The sequence below is a fragment of the Squalius cephalus genome (assembly GCF_949319135.1).
Source record: "Squalius cephalus genome assembly, chromosome: 9".
Classification (NCBI taxonomy): domain Eukaryota; kingdom Metazoa; phylum Chordata; class Actinopteri; order Cypriniformes; family Leuciscidae; genus Squalius; species Squalius cephalus.
Window position 1 is genome coordinate 2,368,210 of NC_137130.1, and position 21,791 is coordinate 2,390,000.

The following is a 21,791-nucleotide window of genomic DNA, read 5'->3' on the forward strand; positions in this document are numbered from 1 at the left end:
CTAGGAATCATTTCTTTGCTTGGTATAAGATGACGAAATAATAATTATTTCTTCTTTTTTTCTAGGAATCATTCACTTTATGTAAATGTTTTACTGAGACAGTACACAACCCTAATCTTTGGTGAGTTTCACGCCATGTATACTTGCAAACTTTGTGCACAAGCATGCAGCACCATGTGCATTTATAAGGCACATGCGAATTCAGACATGTTTCCAATATAACTTTTAGTTGTGCTCTGCCTGGTTGCATTTTTTTTTTTTTTTTTTTGTCTCTTTTCAAGTTAAGAGACAAATTAGTTGCATTACAGCTTATTTATATTTAATCCAATATTTAAATTAGTAAGTTTTCTTTTTTAATGTGTGTGTGGGGGTGTGATTTTTTTTTTATTACCCTTAGACGATTCATTGGGATAAACCCTGAAAGAGGTTCGAAGACCTGCAGAGGCAAGGTGGTTTCAAAGAAGACTGGAAAACTTGTCAGCAAGAAGTCTGCCACTGTCAATCCCAAAGTTGCTTCTCTCCCGAAGAACCTCTTCGATTTCAAATGGAACTTCGTCTAGGTAACTAAACTTAAATGCCCTCTGACACTCACATTTGTGCAGCTTCCTAAAAGAATCAACACCTCTTAACTGCATTCATATTCAGTGGTAAGAAAATATCTGAATCCTTTGGAATTGGATGATTTTCTGCATTAATTTGTCATAAAATTTCTTCATCAGTCACATGTATAGACAAACAAAGTGTTTAAGCTAGCTACACAAACAATTATAATCTTTCATGACTTTACTAAACATCCCATTAGCCACTCTCAGTGCAGTGTAATAAAAATTTACATTTTGTAAGTGACTACATTGTTACCTCTATGAACCACAAATGTTGTTTTTGTTTCGTGATGGTTGTTCATGAGTACCTTGTTTGATCTGAGCAGTTAAACTGCCCAATGTTCTTCAGAAAAATCCACCATGTCTTGCACAGTCTTTGGTTTTCCAGCACATTCTGAACAATTAAAGGGTTAGTTCACCCAAAAATGAAAATTCTATCAGTAATTACTCACCCTCATGTTGTTCCAACCGCGTAAGACCTTCGTTCATCTTCGGAACACAAATTAAGATATTTTTGATGAAAAATGAGCCAAGTCTGAATCCTCCATAGGCTGCTATGTGACCGAAACTTGCTGGCCCAGAAAAGTTATTAAAGAGGTCGTTAATATAGTCCAAGTGACTCCAGTGGCTCAATCTTAAGTATATCAAGCGACGAGAATACTTTTTGTGCGCAAAAACAAACAAAAATAACGACTTTATTCCACTTTTCATTTCCTTCTCTCTGGGCCTCGTAGTGTTTTTGCGCTGCGCGTCTGTGTACACGTCATCACGCATCACACACATGACCGGCGTCAGCCAATAGTGAGCCTACGTGGTGACGTGTAACACAGACGCGCTGCGCAAAAACACTACGCGAACCAACTAGAGGCCCAGAGAGAAGGAAATGAATAGTGGAATAAAGTCGTTATTTTTGTTTGTTTTTGCGCACAAAAAGTATTCTCGTCGCTTGATATACTTAAGATTGAGCCACTGGAGTCACTTGGACTATATTAACGATCTCTTTAATGACTTTTCTGGGCCAGCAAGTTTCGGTCACATAGAAGCCTATGGAGGATTCAGACTTGGCTCAGATTTCATCAAAAATATCTTAATTTGTGTTCCGAAGATGAACGAAGGTCTTACGCGGTTGGAACAACATGAGGGTGAGTAATTACTGACAGAATTTTCATTTTTGGGTGAACTAACCCTTTAAACTCTTTACAATAGTGACTGCATGGTTTTAACACCCATCTTTTCACAATTAGAACTACTCATTAGTTAGAGGACTCCACTATTATATAGGGTGCCAGGGGGATGATTTTATTCCGAACATCAGTGGACAGTTTAACTGCTCAGAACAAACAAGCGAATCATGAACAACTATTAAAAAAAAAAAAAAAAAAAAAACATTTGTGGGTCATTAAGTAACAAGAAGTTCACTTACTGCAGCACTGTGAATGTTTAATGAGATGTGTTTAGTAAAGTATAGATAATCTCTAAGATTAGTTATGTACAATAACATGATCATTTTATGTCTCTTTTAAAAGTGTTCATAGAATATGTCATCACTAGTTTTTGTCATGTGATTTATTTTACCACTAAGATTTTCTTGATTTTCTTTCCTCTCAGATCTGGATTTCCTCTCAGACCAGATGTGTCAAAAGCTGATGTGGGACGTTTTGGCAGTTTTTTTTTTTTGCCTCTTCTTACGTTTTTTCACCAATTGGTTCTCTTGTCCTCTCAGATCGAGATTTCCTCTCAGACCAGATGGGTCAAAAGCTGATGTGGGACGTTTTGGCAGTTTTTTTTTGCCTCTTCCTACGTTTTTTCACCCATTGGATCTCTTGTCCTCTCAGATCCGGACTTCCTCTCAGACCAGATCTTTCAAAAGCAGGTTTGAGATGTTTTGGCAGTTTTTTGCCTCTATCAAGGATTTTTCATCCATTGGTTCTCAATATTTTCCTCTCAGACTCAGAATTCCTCTCTTGCCTGGATGCTGATGTGATATGTTGAATGTAAGGTTTCTTTGTTTGCCTACTGGTTCCTCACATTGAATTTTACAATGTATTTTCTGTGACTTTTTAATGTATTGTTAAAACTTGTTAGCTGTTTTAAATAAATGGCAAACAATACTGTACCATAATCTATATTTTCTTCATTTTTTCCATTGTGTAAATATAGGGATGTTAATAGATATCGGACAATAGAGTAAATAGAAAACAATATTTATATTCTAACTTTTTATACTATAGAATTATAGCTGGAACCATTACTGCCAGTACTTTGTGAAGCACAGCCATAAAATTAAAAACTGTAGAATTACGGTAAATGGCTGGAACCACAGCTGCCAGTACTTTACTGTGAAATTACAGCATTGTTGAAACCGTAAAATTACGGTAAAAGGCTGGAACCACAGCTGCCAGTATTTTACTGTAAAATTACAGCATTGTTGAAACCGTAAAATTACGGTAAAGAGCTGGAACCAGCTGCCAGTATTTTACTGTAAAATAACAGCATTGTTGAAACCGTAAAATTACGGTAAAGGGCTGGAACCACAGCTGCCAGTATTTTACTGTAAATTTACGGGTGAATTTTTTACAGTGTTCTTTTTAACTTTTTATTCACCAAAGAATCCTGAATATTACAGGTTCTGACAAAATATGAAGCAGCAAAACTGTTTTCAACACTGATAATAATCAGAAATGTTTCTTGAGCATCAAATCATCATATTAGAGTGATTTCTGGAGGATCATGTGACACTGAAGACTGGAGTAATGATGCTGAAAATCCAGCTTTGATCACAGGAATAAATTACATTTTATAGTATTAAAATAGAAACCCATTATATATATATATATATATAGAGAGAGAGAGAGAGAGAGAGAGAGAGAGAGAGAGAGAGAGAGAGAGAACATTTATATTATATATAATTTTGTTTTAAAAAAATGCATATTGTGCAAACCAGTTTTAGTAAATAGTTTCAGTTTTGATCATTTGGACTCCAGTATTTTTGAACTTGCAAAGTGTGCTTGTTTCTATAAATCACATGTGTGAGGTGAGAAGTGTGTATTAAATCTGTTTATATCTCTATCTGTTAGCGTTCCCATTCATCTCAATGACCGTTTCTCAGCTAATGACCCTGCTGGTGTACAGGACCTGTTCTTTGAGCTGTAAATATCAGAAAATGACTCGATACCAGCAAGGACTAGCCAAACCTCCTCACACCAAACACACTGGAGAACGGTTCTGTCTGCTGACGCTGGAAATGACGCAGATCACCTTGAAGAAACACTGCAAAAGACGACGGGATGGAGAGTTAAGTCCTTTTTCAGACACTCAAAGTTAAAATCTTTAATATTCTGCATCACATGTGCGTAATACAGCTTTAAACCAACACTCTACCTTTATAGAGGAATTATGGAGGCTTCCCGAGCCAGTGTGAGCTTCAGCATCTAGCAGAGGGTTTCTTCATTACAACAGGAACATGTTTCCTGGATGTGTGATTGAGAACAGACTCACAGAGACGTTCGGTCCAGTCCAAACCAAAGCCAGCTCCATCTGGACGAAACATCAGTGTGTTCGGGCCTGGAACTCATTCAGCTCAAGCAAACATTCATCATGCTGATAAACAATGTGACAGAAGACGGGGAAAAAAGAAACGCCAGTCCAGCTCGACCGGACCAGCTTGAAAACAGTCACACACACAACATCCGCCTGACGGAGAACGAGCAGAGACGCTCCAGCACGAGCTTTCAAGGTTTCAGCGGGGATTGTAATACTAACAGAAATTCAGCAAGGGACGTTTAAAACAAATAAAACGTCTGTTAAAACAATATTTGGAGAGAATAAAAAAAGAGAAACTGGTGTGAGTAATTCTTTTCAGATAGTTTGTGGTGAGTGAGTTTTTAAAAGGTACAGTATGTGTAATAAAATATCCAAAAATCATTTTCACAGTGTGATATATTTCCTGCAGTTGTGGACTTACAATATCCCAAAAGTTCCCGAAGATTTTTAATTTCAGAGAAATTCCAATTTTAAATAATGGCTCGTCCCTGTTCACTTGTCGCCTGTCAATGATGTAATATCCGCGTTATCCCTGGTTTCCGCTCGTACTGCCATAGTAACCATGGCGACAGTGGACAACTGTGTTACGTCCTATTTTTTACAGTCTATGGTTACGTCTAGCGCACGCTCACGCTGATGTTTCGTTCAAACATTATGGACCATGGCAAGCAGACTTTGGGACAAAAGGAGAACTAAAACCAGGATCAATATCAGCGCAGTGTTTTCGAGATGCTGAGAGCTAGCGTCCGCGGCTAACTTCGACTCGACAGAGACACGCAAATGTAGAGGTGAGCAAATGTACATGAAACTAATCAATGTTATACAGCTCAACATGATGAAATGTTAGAATATGATCAGTGTGTTTGTGGCGAGCAGGACGAGGTCGAGGGCCGTGGGAGGACGGCACGAGGCCGGTGGCGTGATTGCAAATGAGCGACACCTGCGCGACGCACCGGTCTCGCATCTCTCACGGAGGAGCGGAAGCATAAAGGAGGAGCGACGACAGTGAAGAGCGAGAGAGGACAGGCCTGATTTTATTTGATGTTGTGTTTTGTTTTCTGTTTGGTGTTGCCAGCAGTCGTCCGTGAGGGGCTGCTGGCTTTTACTTTCATTTTGTATTTGTTTTATTTTGATTAAAAATGTTTGAATGTTCGCCGGTTCCCGCCTCCTTCTTCCCGTAACAACATACCACGTTACAGTGTTATGCTAATGTTGATCTAGCTCACTGCTAGTCTCATACAGACAAACTAACAGAGAATAACATTATAACTTTAACACACTCAAATGCAGTTTAGTGTGATAGTGTAGAGCAAATGAAGCGTTCCCTCACAAGTTTCATTGGTCTAATAAACTGCCCTGTGTGAGTATTATTCAGCACTTGCGGGTAAGTTAGTTCGGTAGAATGAAATGTCCTCGTTCCTTTATATCCGCGGGACTCGCGTGTGGCGCTGATATCTGTCTCTCATTAGCACTCACCCTGCTTCATCCCACAGTCATGTTAAAAACATCAGTGTATTCACTCATCCATAAACATTATTAGATCCTTCGGCATGATGACAAGTTCCATAACTCCGCTTATGCGTCATCAACCGACGCCTTTGTTATTGTAAGAGGTTAGCGACCCCTAGCGGTGGAAATATTACATATTGTAGCTTTAATGTTCAGAGTCAGTCACTGAGTTCTGGCTCGACCAATCATGTGAGTTCACCTGTTTAACTGACCAATGACAGACAGGAGAGTATCATGAGGAAACCTGTTTGAAATCACTCATTTTTGTAACACTTTAAAACAATCATGTTATAGAGCAGTTATGCCATATAAAGGATTTATACCCTCCAAAAACAATGTAGTCATAAATGTAATATTTATGCATTTGAATTTCATATAAGATTTCTATCCATTTGGATTACAGAGATTTAACAAACAAACTAATGAACTTAAGGTCATGCATAAACTAAACGGGTAGGATTTCTGTACTCAAAAAAAATAAAATAATCATGGCATAGTTTAACTATTTCTACCTATTTGATTTTATTAAAATAATCATATTTTCAAAATGCATTTATTCAAATGATTGTAAAAACAATTGTGTTAATGTGAATTAGCTGTGGGACAAGCAATATTCAGAAATTATACAAATACACAGAATATTATACAGAATACAAACAAATTATTGATAAATATATTAAAGCACATTCAGTTTATTAGTACTATTACACAAATCGCACCCGTTTCATTTATGCATGACCGACAAATATGAATCGCATTACGTTTATTAGTTAAAGTTAAAACGGCGTAATACAAATGGATGGAAATTTTATGTGCAATTCAAATACATGAATTTTAAATTTAGGCATAAATATTTTTGCAGTGCATGATCAAATCAACCCACGCCACTAATCTAATCACAGACCAGTTTAATTGAGTGAATGATTGAAACAAAACAAATTCATTATTTCAATGTATACAAAAATAAATAAGATTGCACTGTATAAAATGTTGTTCTGTGAAACACAAAAGCTGGCGTTTGGCAGAATGTCAACGCCACTGAAGTATCATAACCCTCCAGATCTCAGATTCATCTATGATTCGACTCCAGGAGACTTCAAATACAGTGCAACGTTCTTTTAGGAGCTTGATCGTGTAAAATCATCCAGTTCAGTGTGAAAACAGCATTCAGCACAACATTTCACAGAAGAAGAGGAGGGGATGACTAGATACACAGAACCAAACAAGGCACAGGAGTGAAACATGGCACGTGTTGTGAGCGTGTTATTAGCGTGTTATGGGCGTGCTATGAGCGTGTTGTGGGCGTGTTATTAGCGTGTTATTAGCATGTTATGAGCGTGTTATTAGCGTGTTGTGGGCGTGTTATTAGCATGTTATAAGCGTGTTACGGGCATGTTATTAGCATGTTATGAGCGTGTTATGGGCGTGTTATAAGCGTGTTGTGGGCGTGTTAGGAGTGTGTTATTAGCGTGTAGTTGGCGTGTTATGAGCTTGTTACGGGCGTGTTAGCATGTTATGAGCGTGTTATGGGCGTGTTATGAGCGTGTTGTGGGCGTGTTAGGGGCGTGTTATGGGCGTGTTATGAGCGTGTTACGGGCGTGTTATTAGCATGTTATGAGCGTGTTATGGGCATGTTATGAGCGTGTTGTGGGCGTGTTATTAGCGTGTTATGAGCGTGTTACGGGCGTGTTATGAGCGTGTTACGGGCGTGTTATTAGCATGTTATGAGCGTGTTATGGGCGTGTTATGAGCGTGTTGTGGGCGTGTTATGAGCGTGCTATTAGCGTGTTATGAGCGTGTTATGAGCGTGTTGTGGGCGTGTTACGGGCGTGTTATTAGCATGTTATGAGCGTGTTATGGGCGTGTTATGGGCGTGTTATGAGCGTGTTGTGAGCGTGTTATGGGCGTGTTATGAGCGTGTTGTGAGCGTGTTATGGGCGTGTTATGAGAGTGTTGTGAGAGTGTTGTGAGCGTGTTGTGAGCGTGTTGTGAGCGTGTTATTAGCGTGTTTTGGGCATGTTATTAGCGTGTTGTGGGCATGTTATTAGCGTGTTATGAGCGTGTTACGGGCGTGTTATTAGCATGTTATGAGCGTGTTATGGGCGTGTTATGAGCGTGTTGTGGGTGTGTTATTAGCGAGTTATGAGCGTGTTGTGGGAGTGTTATGAGCGTGTTATGAGCGCGTTGTGGGCGTTACAGGTGTGTTATTAGCATATTATGAGCGCGTTATGGGCGTGTTATGAGCGTGTTGTGGGCGTGTTATGAGCGTGTTGTGGGCGTGTTAGGGGCGTGTTAACTTGTTATGGGCGTGTTAACTTGTTATGGGCGTGTTATTAGCATGTTATGGGCGTGTTATGAGCGTGTTGTGGGAGTGTTATGAGCGTGTTATGAGCGTGTTATGAGCGTGTTGTGGGCGTTACGGGCGTGTTATTAGCGTGTTATGGGCGTGTTATGGGCGTGTTATGGGCGTGTGAGCATGCCCAGATTGAGCAGGATGGAGCTGAGGTTGATGTTGAGGAAGGCTTGAGAACGGTCAGCGGTTCGGTGCATCTCCTGCAGCAACAAATGCAGCGACGACACTTCAAACAGACGCTTGTTCTTCCTGCAACCAAACAGAACCACAGCTGAACCTCCCATTACACCTCGTGCGAGGGACCTCATGCATAAAGATAATGTGAAAAAATTACATTATGAATATTGTGTAAAATATTATTTGGCAAATATTTAGTTTCTGTTACGTTACATCATTGCATTTTTTATCTAGTCAGTGTAGTACTGTACTGATACATGTGTTATTTATTTTAATTACTTTTTATTTATTTATTTATTTACTTTATTTTTATTTAAATCAAATGTTTTTTCTTTTATTTATTTATGATTTACTTAAATATTTTATTTATTTGCATTAATTAAAAAATGCATTCGTATTTTTATTAATTTATTAGTTATTTTAATCAAATGTGATCTTTTTTTTTTTTTTTATCAAATGTATTTAATCATTTTCATATTTTATTTATTTATTTTAATTTACTGTATTCAAATATATTAATTTATTAACTATTTAAATCAAATGTGATTTATTATTTAGTTAATTTGTTTAATCTTATTTTTATTTATTGTAACAAATATTTATTTATTTAAATTTATTAACTTTAGTTATTAGAATAAAATGTGATTTGATACTCAAATATATTTATTTATTTAGTTAATTGGTTTAATCTTAATTTATTTATTTAAATAATATTTTTATATTTATTTAAATTAATTTGATTCAAATGTATTAATTTATTAATTATTTGAATCAAATGTGATTTATTTTATTCTTTTTTATTTACAATTAAATGTAATTATCTTGTTAGTTAATTGGTTTAATCTTAATCTTATTTTTATTTATTATTATTTAAATATTTTTTATTTTAATTTTATTACAAAGTGTTCATTTATTACTTATTTTAATCAAATGTGATTTTTTCCAAATGTGTTTTTTAAATTTTATTTAGTTAGTTAATTTCAACCTTATTGTTATTATTTATTTATTATTACACAGTTTTCCTCTAAACGTTTGTCCCTTGTGGCCCCTTGCGGGTCCCTGGGCCTGTTTGAAAACCCCCGTGTTAGAGGAGGAGAGACTAACCGGATACTGGAGAGCTTCTGGAGGAGCATGAGCATCTTCTCCATCAGTGACGGCTCCAGACGAGGGTTACGGAGGAACATCGAGGCGCAGCGGAAGAAATCTTCTGTGCTGCACTGATCCAGAAAAGCCGACAGCAACCCTGATGGACAGAGGAACATCAGTCAGGGATTCTCATTGTGGAAAAAATCTGTCATATTGTCACTTTTTTCATGGATAGATGCACTTTAATGATGGACAGATGCACTTTTATGATGGACAGATGCACTTTTATGATGGACAGATGCACTTTTATGATGGACAGATGCACTTTTATGATGGATAGATGCACTTTTATGATGGATGGATGCACTTTTATGATGGGTAGATGCACTTTTATGATGGGTAGATGCACTTTTATGATGGGTAGATGCACTTTTATGATGGATAGATGCACTTTTATGATGGATGGATGCACTTTATGATGGATAGATGCACTTTTATGATGGCTGGATGCACTTTTATGATGGATAGATGCACTTTTATGATGGATGGATGCACTTTTATGATGGATGGATGTACTTTTATGATGGATAGATGCACTTTTATGATGGATAGATGCACTTTTATGATGGATAGATGCACTTTTATGATGGATAGATGCACTTTTATGATGGATGGATGCACTTTAATGATGGATAGATGCACTTTAATGATGGATAGATGCACTTTAATGATGGACAGATGCACTTTTATGATGGATGCACTTTTATGATGGATGGATGCACTTTTATGATGGGTAGATGCACTTTTATGATGGATAGATGCACTTTTATGATGGATGGATGTATGGATGCACTTTTATGATGGATGGATGTACTTTTATGATGGATAGATGCACTTTTATGATGGATAGATGCACTTTTATGATGGATAGATGCACTTTAATGATGGATAGATGCACTTTTATGATGGATGGATGCACTTTAATGATGGATAGATGCACTTTAATGATGGATAGATGCACTTTAATGATGGATAGATGCACTTTAATGATGGACAGATGCACTTTTATGATGGATGCACTTTTATGATGGATGGATGCACTTTTATGATGGGTAGATGCACTTTTATGATGATAGATGCACTTTTATGATGGATGGATGTATGGATGCACTTTTATGATGGGTGGATGCACTTTTATGATGGATAGATGCACTTTTATGATGGATAGATGCACTTTTATGATGGATAGATGCACTTTTATGATGGATGGATGTACTTTTATGATGGATAGATGCACTTTTATGATGGATAGATGCACTTTTATGATGGATAGATGCACTTTAATGATGGATAGATGCACTTTTATGATGGATAGATGCACTTTTATGATGGATATATGTACTTATGATGGATAGATGCACTTTTATGATGGATGGATGCACGTTTTTAAGCTTCAATCTGTTGGTTGCAATCCACTGCCATTATAAAACTTGGAAGAGCCAGGATATTTTTTAATATAACTCTGATTGTATTCGTCTGAAAGAAGAAAGTCATATACACCTAGGATAGCTTGAGGAAGAGTAAATCATGAAATGAGATTTTCATTTTAAAGGACCTAATCCTTTAATTTCTGAACTTCTGCTTGCTGGTCCGACCTCTCTCACAGGTCTCAGGCCGTCTGTTAAAGTCTTTAGTCTGAGCTGATTTAGGACACATGGAGCACATTAAAGCTTCGACCAGACAACCACAGCTGACCTTGAGACGTGACCTCGCGCTCCACCCTTCACACGTTCACATAATTATCCTCCTGTAAAGCTCCCTAATTGCCAGGCCAGCTCACTGTAAAGTGCTCGCGCTACACACGTCTGTTCAGTGTCACGCGTAAGAAAGCGCAAGCCACATTCCTGGCCCTTCTCGTAAACGCACTCAATTTACGATTCGTGAGTGTTTTTCACCAGCTCACAGTCCACCGGGCCTGAACATGAGCAACACCACATCAAAATCACATCAGTGACCCGATACTGTACACCGCCGTTACACTGTGATGGGAATTTAATTAAACCTATTACTGAACCACAAAGACCACGACTGAATTAAATCAAGCATGCTCTGGTTTTCAAACTGGAGTCCAGTGACCCGCAGGGAGTGCTTAGGGGTCCATGAAAAAGTAAAAAAAAAAAAAGATTAATTAAAAAAAAAAGTATTAAATTAATAAAAAAAAACTATATAAAATTTATCATAAAATTGGATTGAAATAAATAAAAACAACTAAATAAAACATTTGATTAAAATTATTACAATTATAATTTATTTAAATAAATAAATTCAAATTGATTTAAATAAATATATTTTATTAAAATATATTTATTTAAAAAAATATTAAAAACCGAAACAAATACATTTGTTTTCAATAAATAATAAATAAACAAACATTTATTTAAATAAATAAAACTACTTAAATACATAAATGCATTTTATTAAAACAAATTTAAATAAATAAACACAATTTGATTTATACAAGTAATAAATAAAAAAAATATTTAAATAAATAATTTGATTAAAACAAAAAAATGAAATGGGATTAAATAAAATAAAAAATATTAAAATAAATAAAATACAAAAAAAATTGCATTTTTAGCATTTGATTAGATTAAAATAAATTAATACATTTGATTAAAATAAATAATTGGATTAAAACCAAAAAAAAAATTAAATTAAATTAAATTAAAAATATTTGCAATGCAATGATGTACAAATATTTTACGCATTTTCATAACATTCATATTTTACAGTATTAACTGGGTCTTTATACTGATAAAAATATAGGATTATTATTAAAAATTAAAAATATACTTATTAGGACTATTCAATTTTAGGATTTTAGGAAGATGATATTTGGGAGCCCGTTGCATTAAAAGACTGAAAACCGATTAAACGATCATCAGAGTCGTGACTCTTCTAACATCAGCAGCAGATTCACATGACTTCAGTATAACAGACACGTCTCAGTGGTGTGTGTAGCATGAAGTGTTTCTCACGTGACTCTGAGCTCATCTGTATCAGGACACCTGTGGACCGAGCCAGCAGACCGGGACTCCCTCCTCTCAGCAGAACCAGAACCACCGGCAGAGCCTGGTACTCCAGGAACAGCGCCTGTCCTTCATCGGTGCGCACCGCACACGCCAACACGTCCACAGCCTGAGCCAGGACGTCCACTACAGGAGAAGAAGAAGTCAAGTCACCTTCATTTATACAGCGCTTTTAACAATATTGTTTCAAAGCAGCTTTACAGAGATAATATGAAATTAAGTAGCAGAGATTGTTTTGGCTTTACAGCAGCTCTAGAATAAAGTTAGTTTTGATTGATTCACTTCCATTGAAGAATAAGAACAACAGACGTCATACATCACAGACTGCATCAGTTCAGGAAGAGAGAAATGATGCCGTTATTGAACTAAACTGAATCAACATTGAACACACTCAAGCTGAATAATAATAGAACAACAAATCTTTGGGGTTTGGACTGATGGGTTAGTGAAGTCCCGAGTCCTACAGCTCCTCCTGTACGATTTTGAGGAAAAATTGGGTCTATCGGAGACGTCCAATAGACACACACAGTGTAATCACCAGGGGAAAATCTCAGTAAAACTGGGATCTGTTTTGCCAGATGAGAAGTTTATCTATGCATCATCTTTTTACTCTTTTAATTAATTTTATAACTGTTTTCATTTTCCTTGCTTTTATTTTGTGATTAATTTAATTCCTTTCTGTGTAAAGCACTTTGAATTGCTATAGTGTATGAAATGTGCCGTATGAATAAACTTGCCTTGCCTTGAATAATGACTCCACTGTCATAGCTGCATTAAACTCGTTTCATAATGAACTTTACAGTTATTAAACTGAACTAAATCAACACTGATCTGAATACTAACACTGTCTTTTTAAAGCTGAATTTCTCATATTTGATGACGTTTGCATCCCTGATTCTGTTATTTTCCTGTTTATCATGTGAAGCTGCTTTGAAACTATCTGTAGCACTATTCAAATAAAGACTTGAAACAATATTCTAAATGCAAATATATAAATAAACACAGAATCAGTCATATTTAGCACTGCAATATAAATGCACTTTTCAAGGAATCTTTATTTATTTTTGTATGATAAACCGTATTATACTATATTCATCTAATTCTGCTTCTCCAGTAAATGAGTCTTGATTTAAGAATGTTTCGATATTTGTGCTGGAAAACAAGAGGATGATTTGCATCTTTTGAAATGCAACATTTAATGCCAAAAGACTTTCTGACTGAAGACTTTATAAGAGCACCAGTAGAATAGAGACTCGTGTTAATGAGGTGTTTTAGACATTAATGCAGCTTGAGTTATTTATACTGACTACAGGAATGTTCACGACTTCAACGTTATTCATTTCCATGATGCATCTCCGATTTTTCTATGACTTTTGGTGTCAGAAATAAACTTTTTATTAATGGAAAATTGACTTTGTGTGTTTTTTTAAGCCTATAAAGTATGAGATGAACAGCAGACTCGTGTACAACACTGCCATCTGCTGCAGAGACAGGCAAACCATGTCAGAGAGAGAGCAGAGGTCAAAAACATGCAGAGAACGAGCCTAAACGTGAACGTACAACAACTGCTCATCATCACGAGCAAGTGTGTGTGTGTGTAAGAAGTGTATATATATATATATATATAATACAAAAGTGATTTCCAGCCTAAAAAAATGTACATCTTCATTCAAAAAAAATATTTTCTTCAAAATCTTTGTTCAAATATTACTAAATATTTTGTAGTCATATTGCGCAGTTGTGCTTGGACTCGATTGTTTTATTAGTGATAATGACGCAATCATTTTTATCCAGGCTGTCGTATGAAGAAATGATGAACACATGCAAAAACAAGAGAGAACCAATGAGATATTAATAACTGATTATGTTGTAATCAACGTCCAGGGTGCTAAACTCTGGAACTCCTTGTCTACCGAGCTGAAACAGGACTTAGATCTGGCGGCTTTTAAAAATGAACTAAAGCGTATTTTAAAAAGAGATCAAGTGTGCAGTCATTTTTAGTTTGCGCTCAAATGCACATTCTTTATGTAATGTCAGAATTAAGTAATGTTATTGTAAATGTAAATGTATTTTTTGTACTTTTTGTATGCATGTGAAAAGCCCTTCTAGGGACGGACATTGCAAATTAGCCTTGGCTATAAATGTTGTAGTGTGGTACAGGTTTATTGTTCACACGTGTCCCTAATAAATAACTAAAAATAAATAAAAAATGTTTGTTTTTTGTTTTCAGCATTTGTTTTGCATGGTAAAATAAAAACCCGTTTGCTTGTTTTGCCAAATAATTTTGCCAAATAATCAAGTTCTTCCCTCATATTTAAAAAAGAGAAAAAAATCTAATATTTTCCTCATATTTTGATGGTTTAATTGAACTTGTTAATAATTAAAACGAAGTTGCTCATTTGCACATTTAATGATATTAATGCATATAATGATTGTCTATTTATCTTTACATTTTTATAAACAATTTAATTAATCAGTATATATGATCACAAAACGATACAACTTTTGATTTCAATAATGTATTAGTTAAATGCTGAAATTAATATTAAGTAATATTAATAAAAGCTTTAGAAGTATTTTTCATTGTTAGATCATGTTAACTAATGCTAACAAATGGAACCTTATTGTAAAGTGTTACCAGAAAGAAATATATATGTATATCTTTTTGCAGAATATGAAAACACTAAATGCACTGCATGATAATCTCTGTCCTATATTTCCCTGAGTGATTCTTGTCTATTAGACTCATTTCAGGACATTATTGCTCAGACTTGTTTGACCTCGCCTTTTTCCCACCATTGGCTTTTGTCTTGCTTAGTTGGGGACATTTAATTTAATATTCAACAATATTATTGATCTGCCTGCATTGACACCATTATATGAGAACTGAACTGAGCTGGACGACGACATCATGGTTTACTCCAGAGTGGCTGTATATATAAATGAACTAAATTAATAACTTTTTTGCAAAAAAATGAAGCTTACTTGAGCTGGTCTGTGACGCTATTTTCTTCTGGAAACAAACTTTGTTGCATTATTCTCCTGTTATCTCTGTAAAGCTGCTTTAAAACACTCTCTGTACTGTAAAAAGCGCTGTATAAATAAAGCTGACTCGACCTTGACTGAGGGTTTTGATGATGATGAGGCTGCACAGAAAGCGTGTGTGAAGACAGGAGCTCTTAAACAGTGGACACGCACGCGGGCGAGCCGGGTCACATGACCCTCGAGACACCTCCTCACCCAGCCTCCTCAGCGTGGAGGTCAGGACAGCGTGCTGGAAGAGAGAGAGCGAGATGTGGCGTTAAAGCACACACCACTGCAGGCACTGGGGCGTCCGTCTGCCTGCCTGCATCAAATAAACATCTAATAATAATACATTAGAAAACGTGTAAATGCTTTTTACAAAACTTCAGACAAAGCTAGTTTTTGGACATGCAGCAGACAAAAAATTAGTAAAACTTGTGATTTAAGCAGCTTCCTTTGATCTAAAGTATGTGGAAACTGAACTGTGAGAGATGATGATGATGATGATGATGATGATGATGATGATGATGATGATGATGATGATGATGATGATGAAGCATCTCCTGCCTCATATTGCTGAGCTCTTAAAAACACACAGGGTTGTTTGACTTAATATTATTGTTTTATTATTTTTTTCTCATTATTATTGGACTTTATGTATATATTTTTATTTAATTATTTGTATTATTGTGTTTCTATTTAAGTGAAAATAATTTTTAAAAAAACACACGTTGCACTTTCATAATGTGCAGCTAGGCAGTTTTTTTAAATAGAGATCGATCAATATTAAAAATAACCGATTACAGATTATTTGTCCATTTATATGTCCGATAATCGGTATGCAGAACCGATATGTAGTTTTACTTCCGTTTTGTTCAAATGTTGTGATCTTCATAATCACAATAATAATAGCATTATGACATGCTTTTTTACAACAGCAGCAATATTATTATCAATAGGCAAAATAAATTGGCAAAGTCTAATGTTTTCAAATGGAGAACTTAAAATGCAAACTACAGTTTGAAACCAAAGTTTAGCTGTTGTTTATTAAGCGAAAGAGTAAAGACAACAAGTTCACTGGAATAATTATACATGGTCAAGAAAGAAACTAACAAAAACAGTGAAGACATTACATTAGGGTCCATTTCGAATGGCATTTTATGAGAATTATAAATAGAAAAAATTTAATATCGGTAAAACCGATTATCGGTCAATTTTAAGGGGATAGTTCCAAACCCATAAGACTTTTGTTCATCTTTAAAACACAAATTCAGATACATTTGAGTGCTCTATGTATGTTCACTGATCAATGTAAATAAAAGCCTAAACTGAATCCATTCATCATATAAAGCAATCGTGTCTCTTCAGAAGGCTTGGAATAAACGTCTCGATTCATACATATTACATTTTTAATCTCTTTATGAATGTTTTTGAAGTGTTTTGAAAAGCTCTATTTCTCCAATCACAACTGATTGCATTCATTTTGCCATTTGTTGATAAAGTCAGATGGTAGTTTAGCGTATGATGGGCAGAGTTGGACAAAGTACACAACTTCCTTACTTGAGTGAAAGTACAGACACTACTGGTCAAATATTACTCCGTTACAAGTAAAAGTTGTAAAGACTGATTATTACTTAAGTAAAAGTACAGAAGTACTCGTTTTTAAAAGTACTTAAGTATCAAAAGTAACAAGTAAATGTCAATGCATTGTTATATTATTGTTGCATTGTTGTATGTAATACTTACAGTACCTTATGCCTCTGAATCTATGCCTGCCCTCATATCAATATCACATTTATTTCTAGAACACAGTTCCAGTAGTGGGATTGAATGTGAGACTGAATAAGTCACTCAATAACGTCCACAATGGTTTCCGGCACCCAAATAATTCCCTATTTAAAGTTTTTTGGCTTTTAGTATGAATATGTTAGCCTTATTGTTATCTATAAGCTCCAAAACAATGACAAAATTCACATTTCAAAGACCAAACCCAACGCTGAAAATGAAAATCGGGTTGATGTCAGAAACCAACATCAGTCGAGTTCTGACGTCAACCCAACTTTCATTTACAACCAAAATGCAAACCCGTGCAACCAAAATGCAACCCCTGACTGATGTTACTACTTTCTACTCAAGGAGCTTGACAGAAATGTAGTGGAGTAAAAAGTACAATATTTGTCTTTCAAATGTAGTGAAGTTAGAGTAAAAAGTTTCCAGAAAAAATAATACTCAAGTAAAGTACAGATACTCAAGTAAAGTGTACTTTAGTACAGTACTCAGGTAAATGTAGTTTGTTACTGTCCACCTCTGATGATGGGCCACGGGTGTGTTGGGTACCTGTGTGCTGCGCTCCAGAAGCATCAGACAACAGTAGATACAGCGGATCAGAGACAGCAGGAGAGACGACTCCATCACTGACGCCTGATGAAGATGCTCCACCAGCACTGGCAGCGCCTGACAACATCACAGTAATCACAGGATAATACTTTATTCAGCAATTTCTTCTCTACTGTGGCTCAGTAAACACAGTTAAGCACTTCCTGGTTCTGCGTCAGAATGCCGGCTCATGATTGGCCGACGCTGGTCATGTGAGCACCACGACACATGCGTGTGATGCTGATGCAGGAGCTGGCCAATGGTGAGCCAGCGTTCTGACGTAGAACCCGGAAGCGCTGCAGTGTGTTTACTGAGATATTTATATATGTATATATTAATATATACTGTATATATATTGTATATATTTTTTACAGCATTTATTAACCTTTTGTTAATGTTCATGTTAGTTTACAGTGCATTAACTAATATTAGCAGATAGTTGTTTTGTTTTAGGAGTTTTCTGTATGTTGTAAGATATGTTTATGTTTATGTACAGTATATGTTTGCATGTACAGTATACGTAGGTGGCATGTGCATGTATAGGAATGTTACGTTTATTTGTGCATGCATGTGTATATGTATGTATAATAACTGCAGAAGGAGTTTGTTTTTTGTTTGCATAAGGAAAATACAGAGGATCTTTGGATTTGATTCTGTTAAGTTTATCTGTCCTCTATATATTTATCCAATAAAAATAAAAAATAAAAATTATTAGTCAATGTTGAGATTAACATTAACTAAGATTAATAAATTTGTAATTTTTTTAGTTCATGTTAACTAATGTGGTTAAAAAAAAGTTAACGAGTGAAACCTTATTGTAAAATGTTACGATTTCATTTTCATTACGAAACTTGAAATGTGATTGGACAGGTTTTCATGAAGTCTTTTCAGTGTAAGACATGGACGTTGACAAACCTTGGCACATCTCTCATGCAGTGACGGGCGTAGTGTGTTCGTGTTCGTGAGGTTTGACCCGTCTCTGACCTCTACGAGCTGACCGTCCACGACCCAATCCAACAGAACCGCCAGCAGCTTCACTGACGGCCCGGGAACAGCGGCCTGACAAACACACAAAACAACAACCCAGCTTACAAAAATATGTTCTGATGTTCTCAGTTTTGTTGTCATCATTTTTTCTTGTTTAAGCGAAGGTTACCAAAAACATTTTAACATGATACAAACATTATGGGGACATTAGGTTTTGAATATGTTAAACGTTATGAAACAAGTAGTAATTTTAAAAACATTAGATGAACATTTAATGAACGATGTATAAATAAAACAACGGGTAGAGTCACCTAAATTCTTATTAAAATCATGTTCTTTCAAGTTAAAATCAAGCTATTAAAATTGCGTTCTTCTTCTTCTGAGGTAAATTCAAGGTGTCTTCCAAACTCGATGAAAAGCAGAGGAATGATGAAGTTTGATGCTTTGATTTGTGGTAATAAGGGCGTTTACAGGTTCGTGTTCCTTCACGTGGACGATTAGCATGTGAATCACTCGTGTGCGCGTGGGTGTGGTCACATTAGAGATAATGAGCATGCGCTTGAGAAACTGTACCTCTCGTTGCTTTCATACGGATTACTTAAACAATATTTGATTTTCATATTGAAGGGGTGGTATAATGCCCTTTTCACAAGATGTAAAATAAGTCTCTGATGTCCCCAGAGTGTGTGTGTGAAGTTTTAGCTCAAAATACCCCACAGATATTTTTATATAGCATGTTAAAATTGTCACTTTTTGAGGGTGAGCAAAAACACACCGTTTTTGTGTCTGTCCCTTTAAATGCAAATGAGCTGCTGCTCCCGGCACAGGGGGCGGAGCTTCAACAGCTCATGTCCTTTTACCTCACACACACATGCACTGAAAATGTCAAAAACTTTTAGCCTTTTATGTTCAAACCAAAGTCAGACAATGACAACAATAGTCCTTAAAAAGTGATTTCTTTAAAAGCAAATATCACCCTTTGCTTTGAACTTTGAGCGTTGTAACTTTGCAGATGTTGTTTATGCTCAAACAGCAACATTACACACTAACTAAAGTTAGAAAAGTCAAATCATATTCAACCACCCCTTTAATTACTTAATTTAATAGACACTTCAAGCTTTCTAAAGACATATGTCTGTGTGGCAAGTATTCGCTGAGTTACAGTTCATTTTCTGTGGCGTTTCAGAATGAACTTCACACTGAGAGAGACGGCAGAACGCGCATCGTGTTTATTTTCTTTATTTTACGAAAAGCACAACATTTTGTTGTTATTGTGAGTGTACACAAATAAAAGTAGACATTTAATAGTTTTGAATAGTTATTTGAGTCTCTTTCACACTGATAAGAATAAAAGCGAGGTGGTCACGCCGGCCGATCCCTGGGGGTTAAAGGGGTCACGACATGGATTTTCCTTGAGGTTCGGGAACAAACACTATTTTTACTGGAAGAACGTTTGAATGAACATTGACAGAATGTTTCATTAATGATGTTAAAGCACCACAGGAGCTACACTTATCTTCAGTAGCCACTGCCATTACAGTTTCCCAGCATGCCAGTGACTATTCTGATTGACTGGTCCAATCACAGGTTGCTGGTGACTGCAGCTCAGCTTCATCAACACACGCTCGTTAAATCAAGCCCACGACGTGAACTGAGAACAGTGTCGTGGATGGTTTGCGTTTGACTCACCTTTCCTGCTGCTTTTGACGGAGGATTTTCTGGTTTGCAGGCTTTGGGAACAGCAGTTTCTCGGCCCCGGTGTGTCGTGAAGGACTCGTACTTTCTCTGTGAGAACCAGGATTATATTAGTGATGCACGAGCTCAAAGCTTCAGCAGAGAAGAGCAGGTTTCCAAGTTCAATTGTTCTAAATATATATTCACTACCGATCAAAAGCTTGGAATCATAATCATCATTTGAGTCTTTTCTGCTCATCAAGGCTGCATTTATTAAATCAAAAATACAATAAATTGTGAAATATTATTACAATGTAAATCAGCTGTTTTCTATGTGAATATATAGTAAAGTGTAATTTATTCCTGTGATCAAAGCTGAATTTTCAGCATCATTACTCCAGTCTTCAGTGTCACATGATCCTCCAGAAATCATTCTGATATGATGATTTGATGCTCAAGAAACATTTATGATGATTATCAATGTTGAAATTTCATACTGGTTTTGTGGAACCATGCGATACATTTTATTTTTCCGGATTCTTTGATGAATAGAAAGTTCAAAAGAACAGCATTTATTTGAAATAGAATCTTTTGTAACATTATAAATGTCTTTACTGTCACTTTTGATCAATTTAATGTGTTCAAAAATATGAATTACTCTTTAAATCTTGCTTACACTAAACTTTTGAATGGTAATGTATCATAGTTTCTACAAAAATATGAAGCAACAATTAATAATAATAAAACTGTGCTCGTCACGTACCTGCAGGTTCTCCAGCCGAGCTTGAACTTTCTGAGACTGACATTCCAACTTTCTGTTCTGCTCACTGACCTCATTAATCTGAGCAAACAAACTCTCGTTACTCATCATCACAGACAGAAACACACACGCAGCACTGTAACATCAGCACTGAGCGCTGTATACAGTATATACAGTGTGATGACGACAGACACCAGATTTATCTCACAGTTTTTTCACGTCTTCTTGCACTGGAATCTTTAAAGGGATACTTCACCAATTAGCATTAAGCTTTGTATCAGTAGAAACCCGGTAGTATTCTCGAATGACTGTGCTTCCCTCCCTCATGTCCCCCTGAGACGAGAGATTTCTGTATTGTGTGTCTGGAAAAAAAAACTCTGATGACGCAAAAAAAAACTTTTGGGATATTGTAAGTCCACAACTGCAGGAAATATATCACACTGTGCAAGTGATTTTTGGAAATTTTATTACAAAAATCTTACATATTGTAGCTTTAAACATTCAAGCGCAAGAAGACGTGAAAGAGAAAGCGCACCCACCGTGTGAGATAAATCTGGTGTCTGTTGTCATCACACTCTATGGGCCCTATTTTAAGGATCTGAAACGCAAGT

At 36.0% G+C, this 21,791-nt stretch overlaps 1 protein-coding gene across 2 annotated transcripts in view; it reads right to left on the bottom strand.

The window, feature by feature from the left end:
• Positions 1 to 7,250: 7,250 nt before the first annotated feature.
• ccdc138 (coiled-coil domain containing 138) overlaps positions 7,251 to 21,791 on the bottom strand; it is a 20,484-nt gene continuing 5,943 nt past the window's right edge. The window contains exons 8-16 of one of the 2 annotated variants that reach the window (XM_079881844.1): positions 21,184 to 21,261; positions 20,436 to 20,531; positions 18,675 to 18,818; positions 17,721 to 17,837; positions 15,477 to 15,633; positions 12,309 to 12,485; positions 9,289 to 9,427; positions 8,075 to 8,256; positions 7,251 to 7,950 (exon numbers count right to left, since the gene is read on the bottom strand). In XM_079881844.1, the coding sequence (XP_079737970.1) occupies positions 8,115 to 8,256; positions 9,289 to 9,427; positions 12,309 to 12,485; positions 15,477 to 15,633; positions 17,721 to 17,837; positions 18,675 to 18,818; positions 20,436 to 20,531; positions 21,184 to 21,261 (1,050 nt within the window). In that variant the 3' untranslated portion in view covers positions 7,251 to 7,950; positions 8,075 to 8,114. Of the gene's footprint in view, positions 8,257 to 9,288; positions 9,428 to 12,308; positions 12,486 to 15,476; positions 15,634 to 17,720; positions 17,838 to 18,674; positions 18,819 to 20,435; positions 20,532 to 21,183; positions 21,262 to 21,791 lie in introns of both variants that reach the window. The other variant, XM_079881845.1, reaches the window with a different exon arrangement.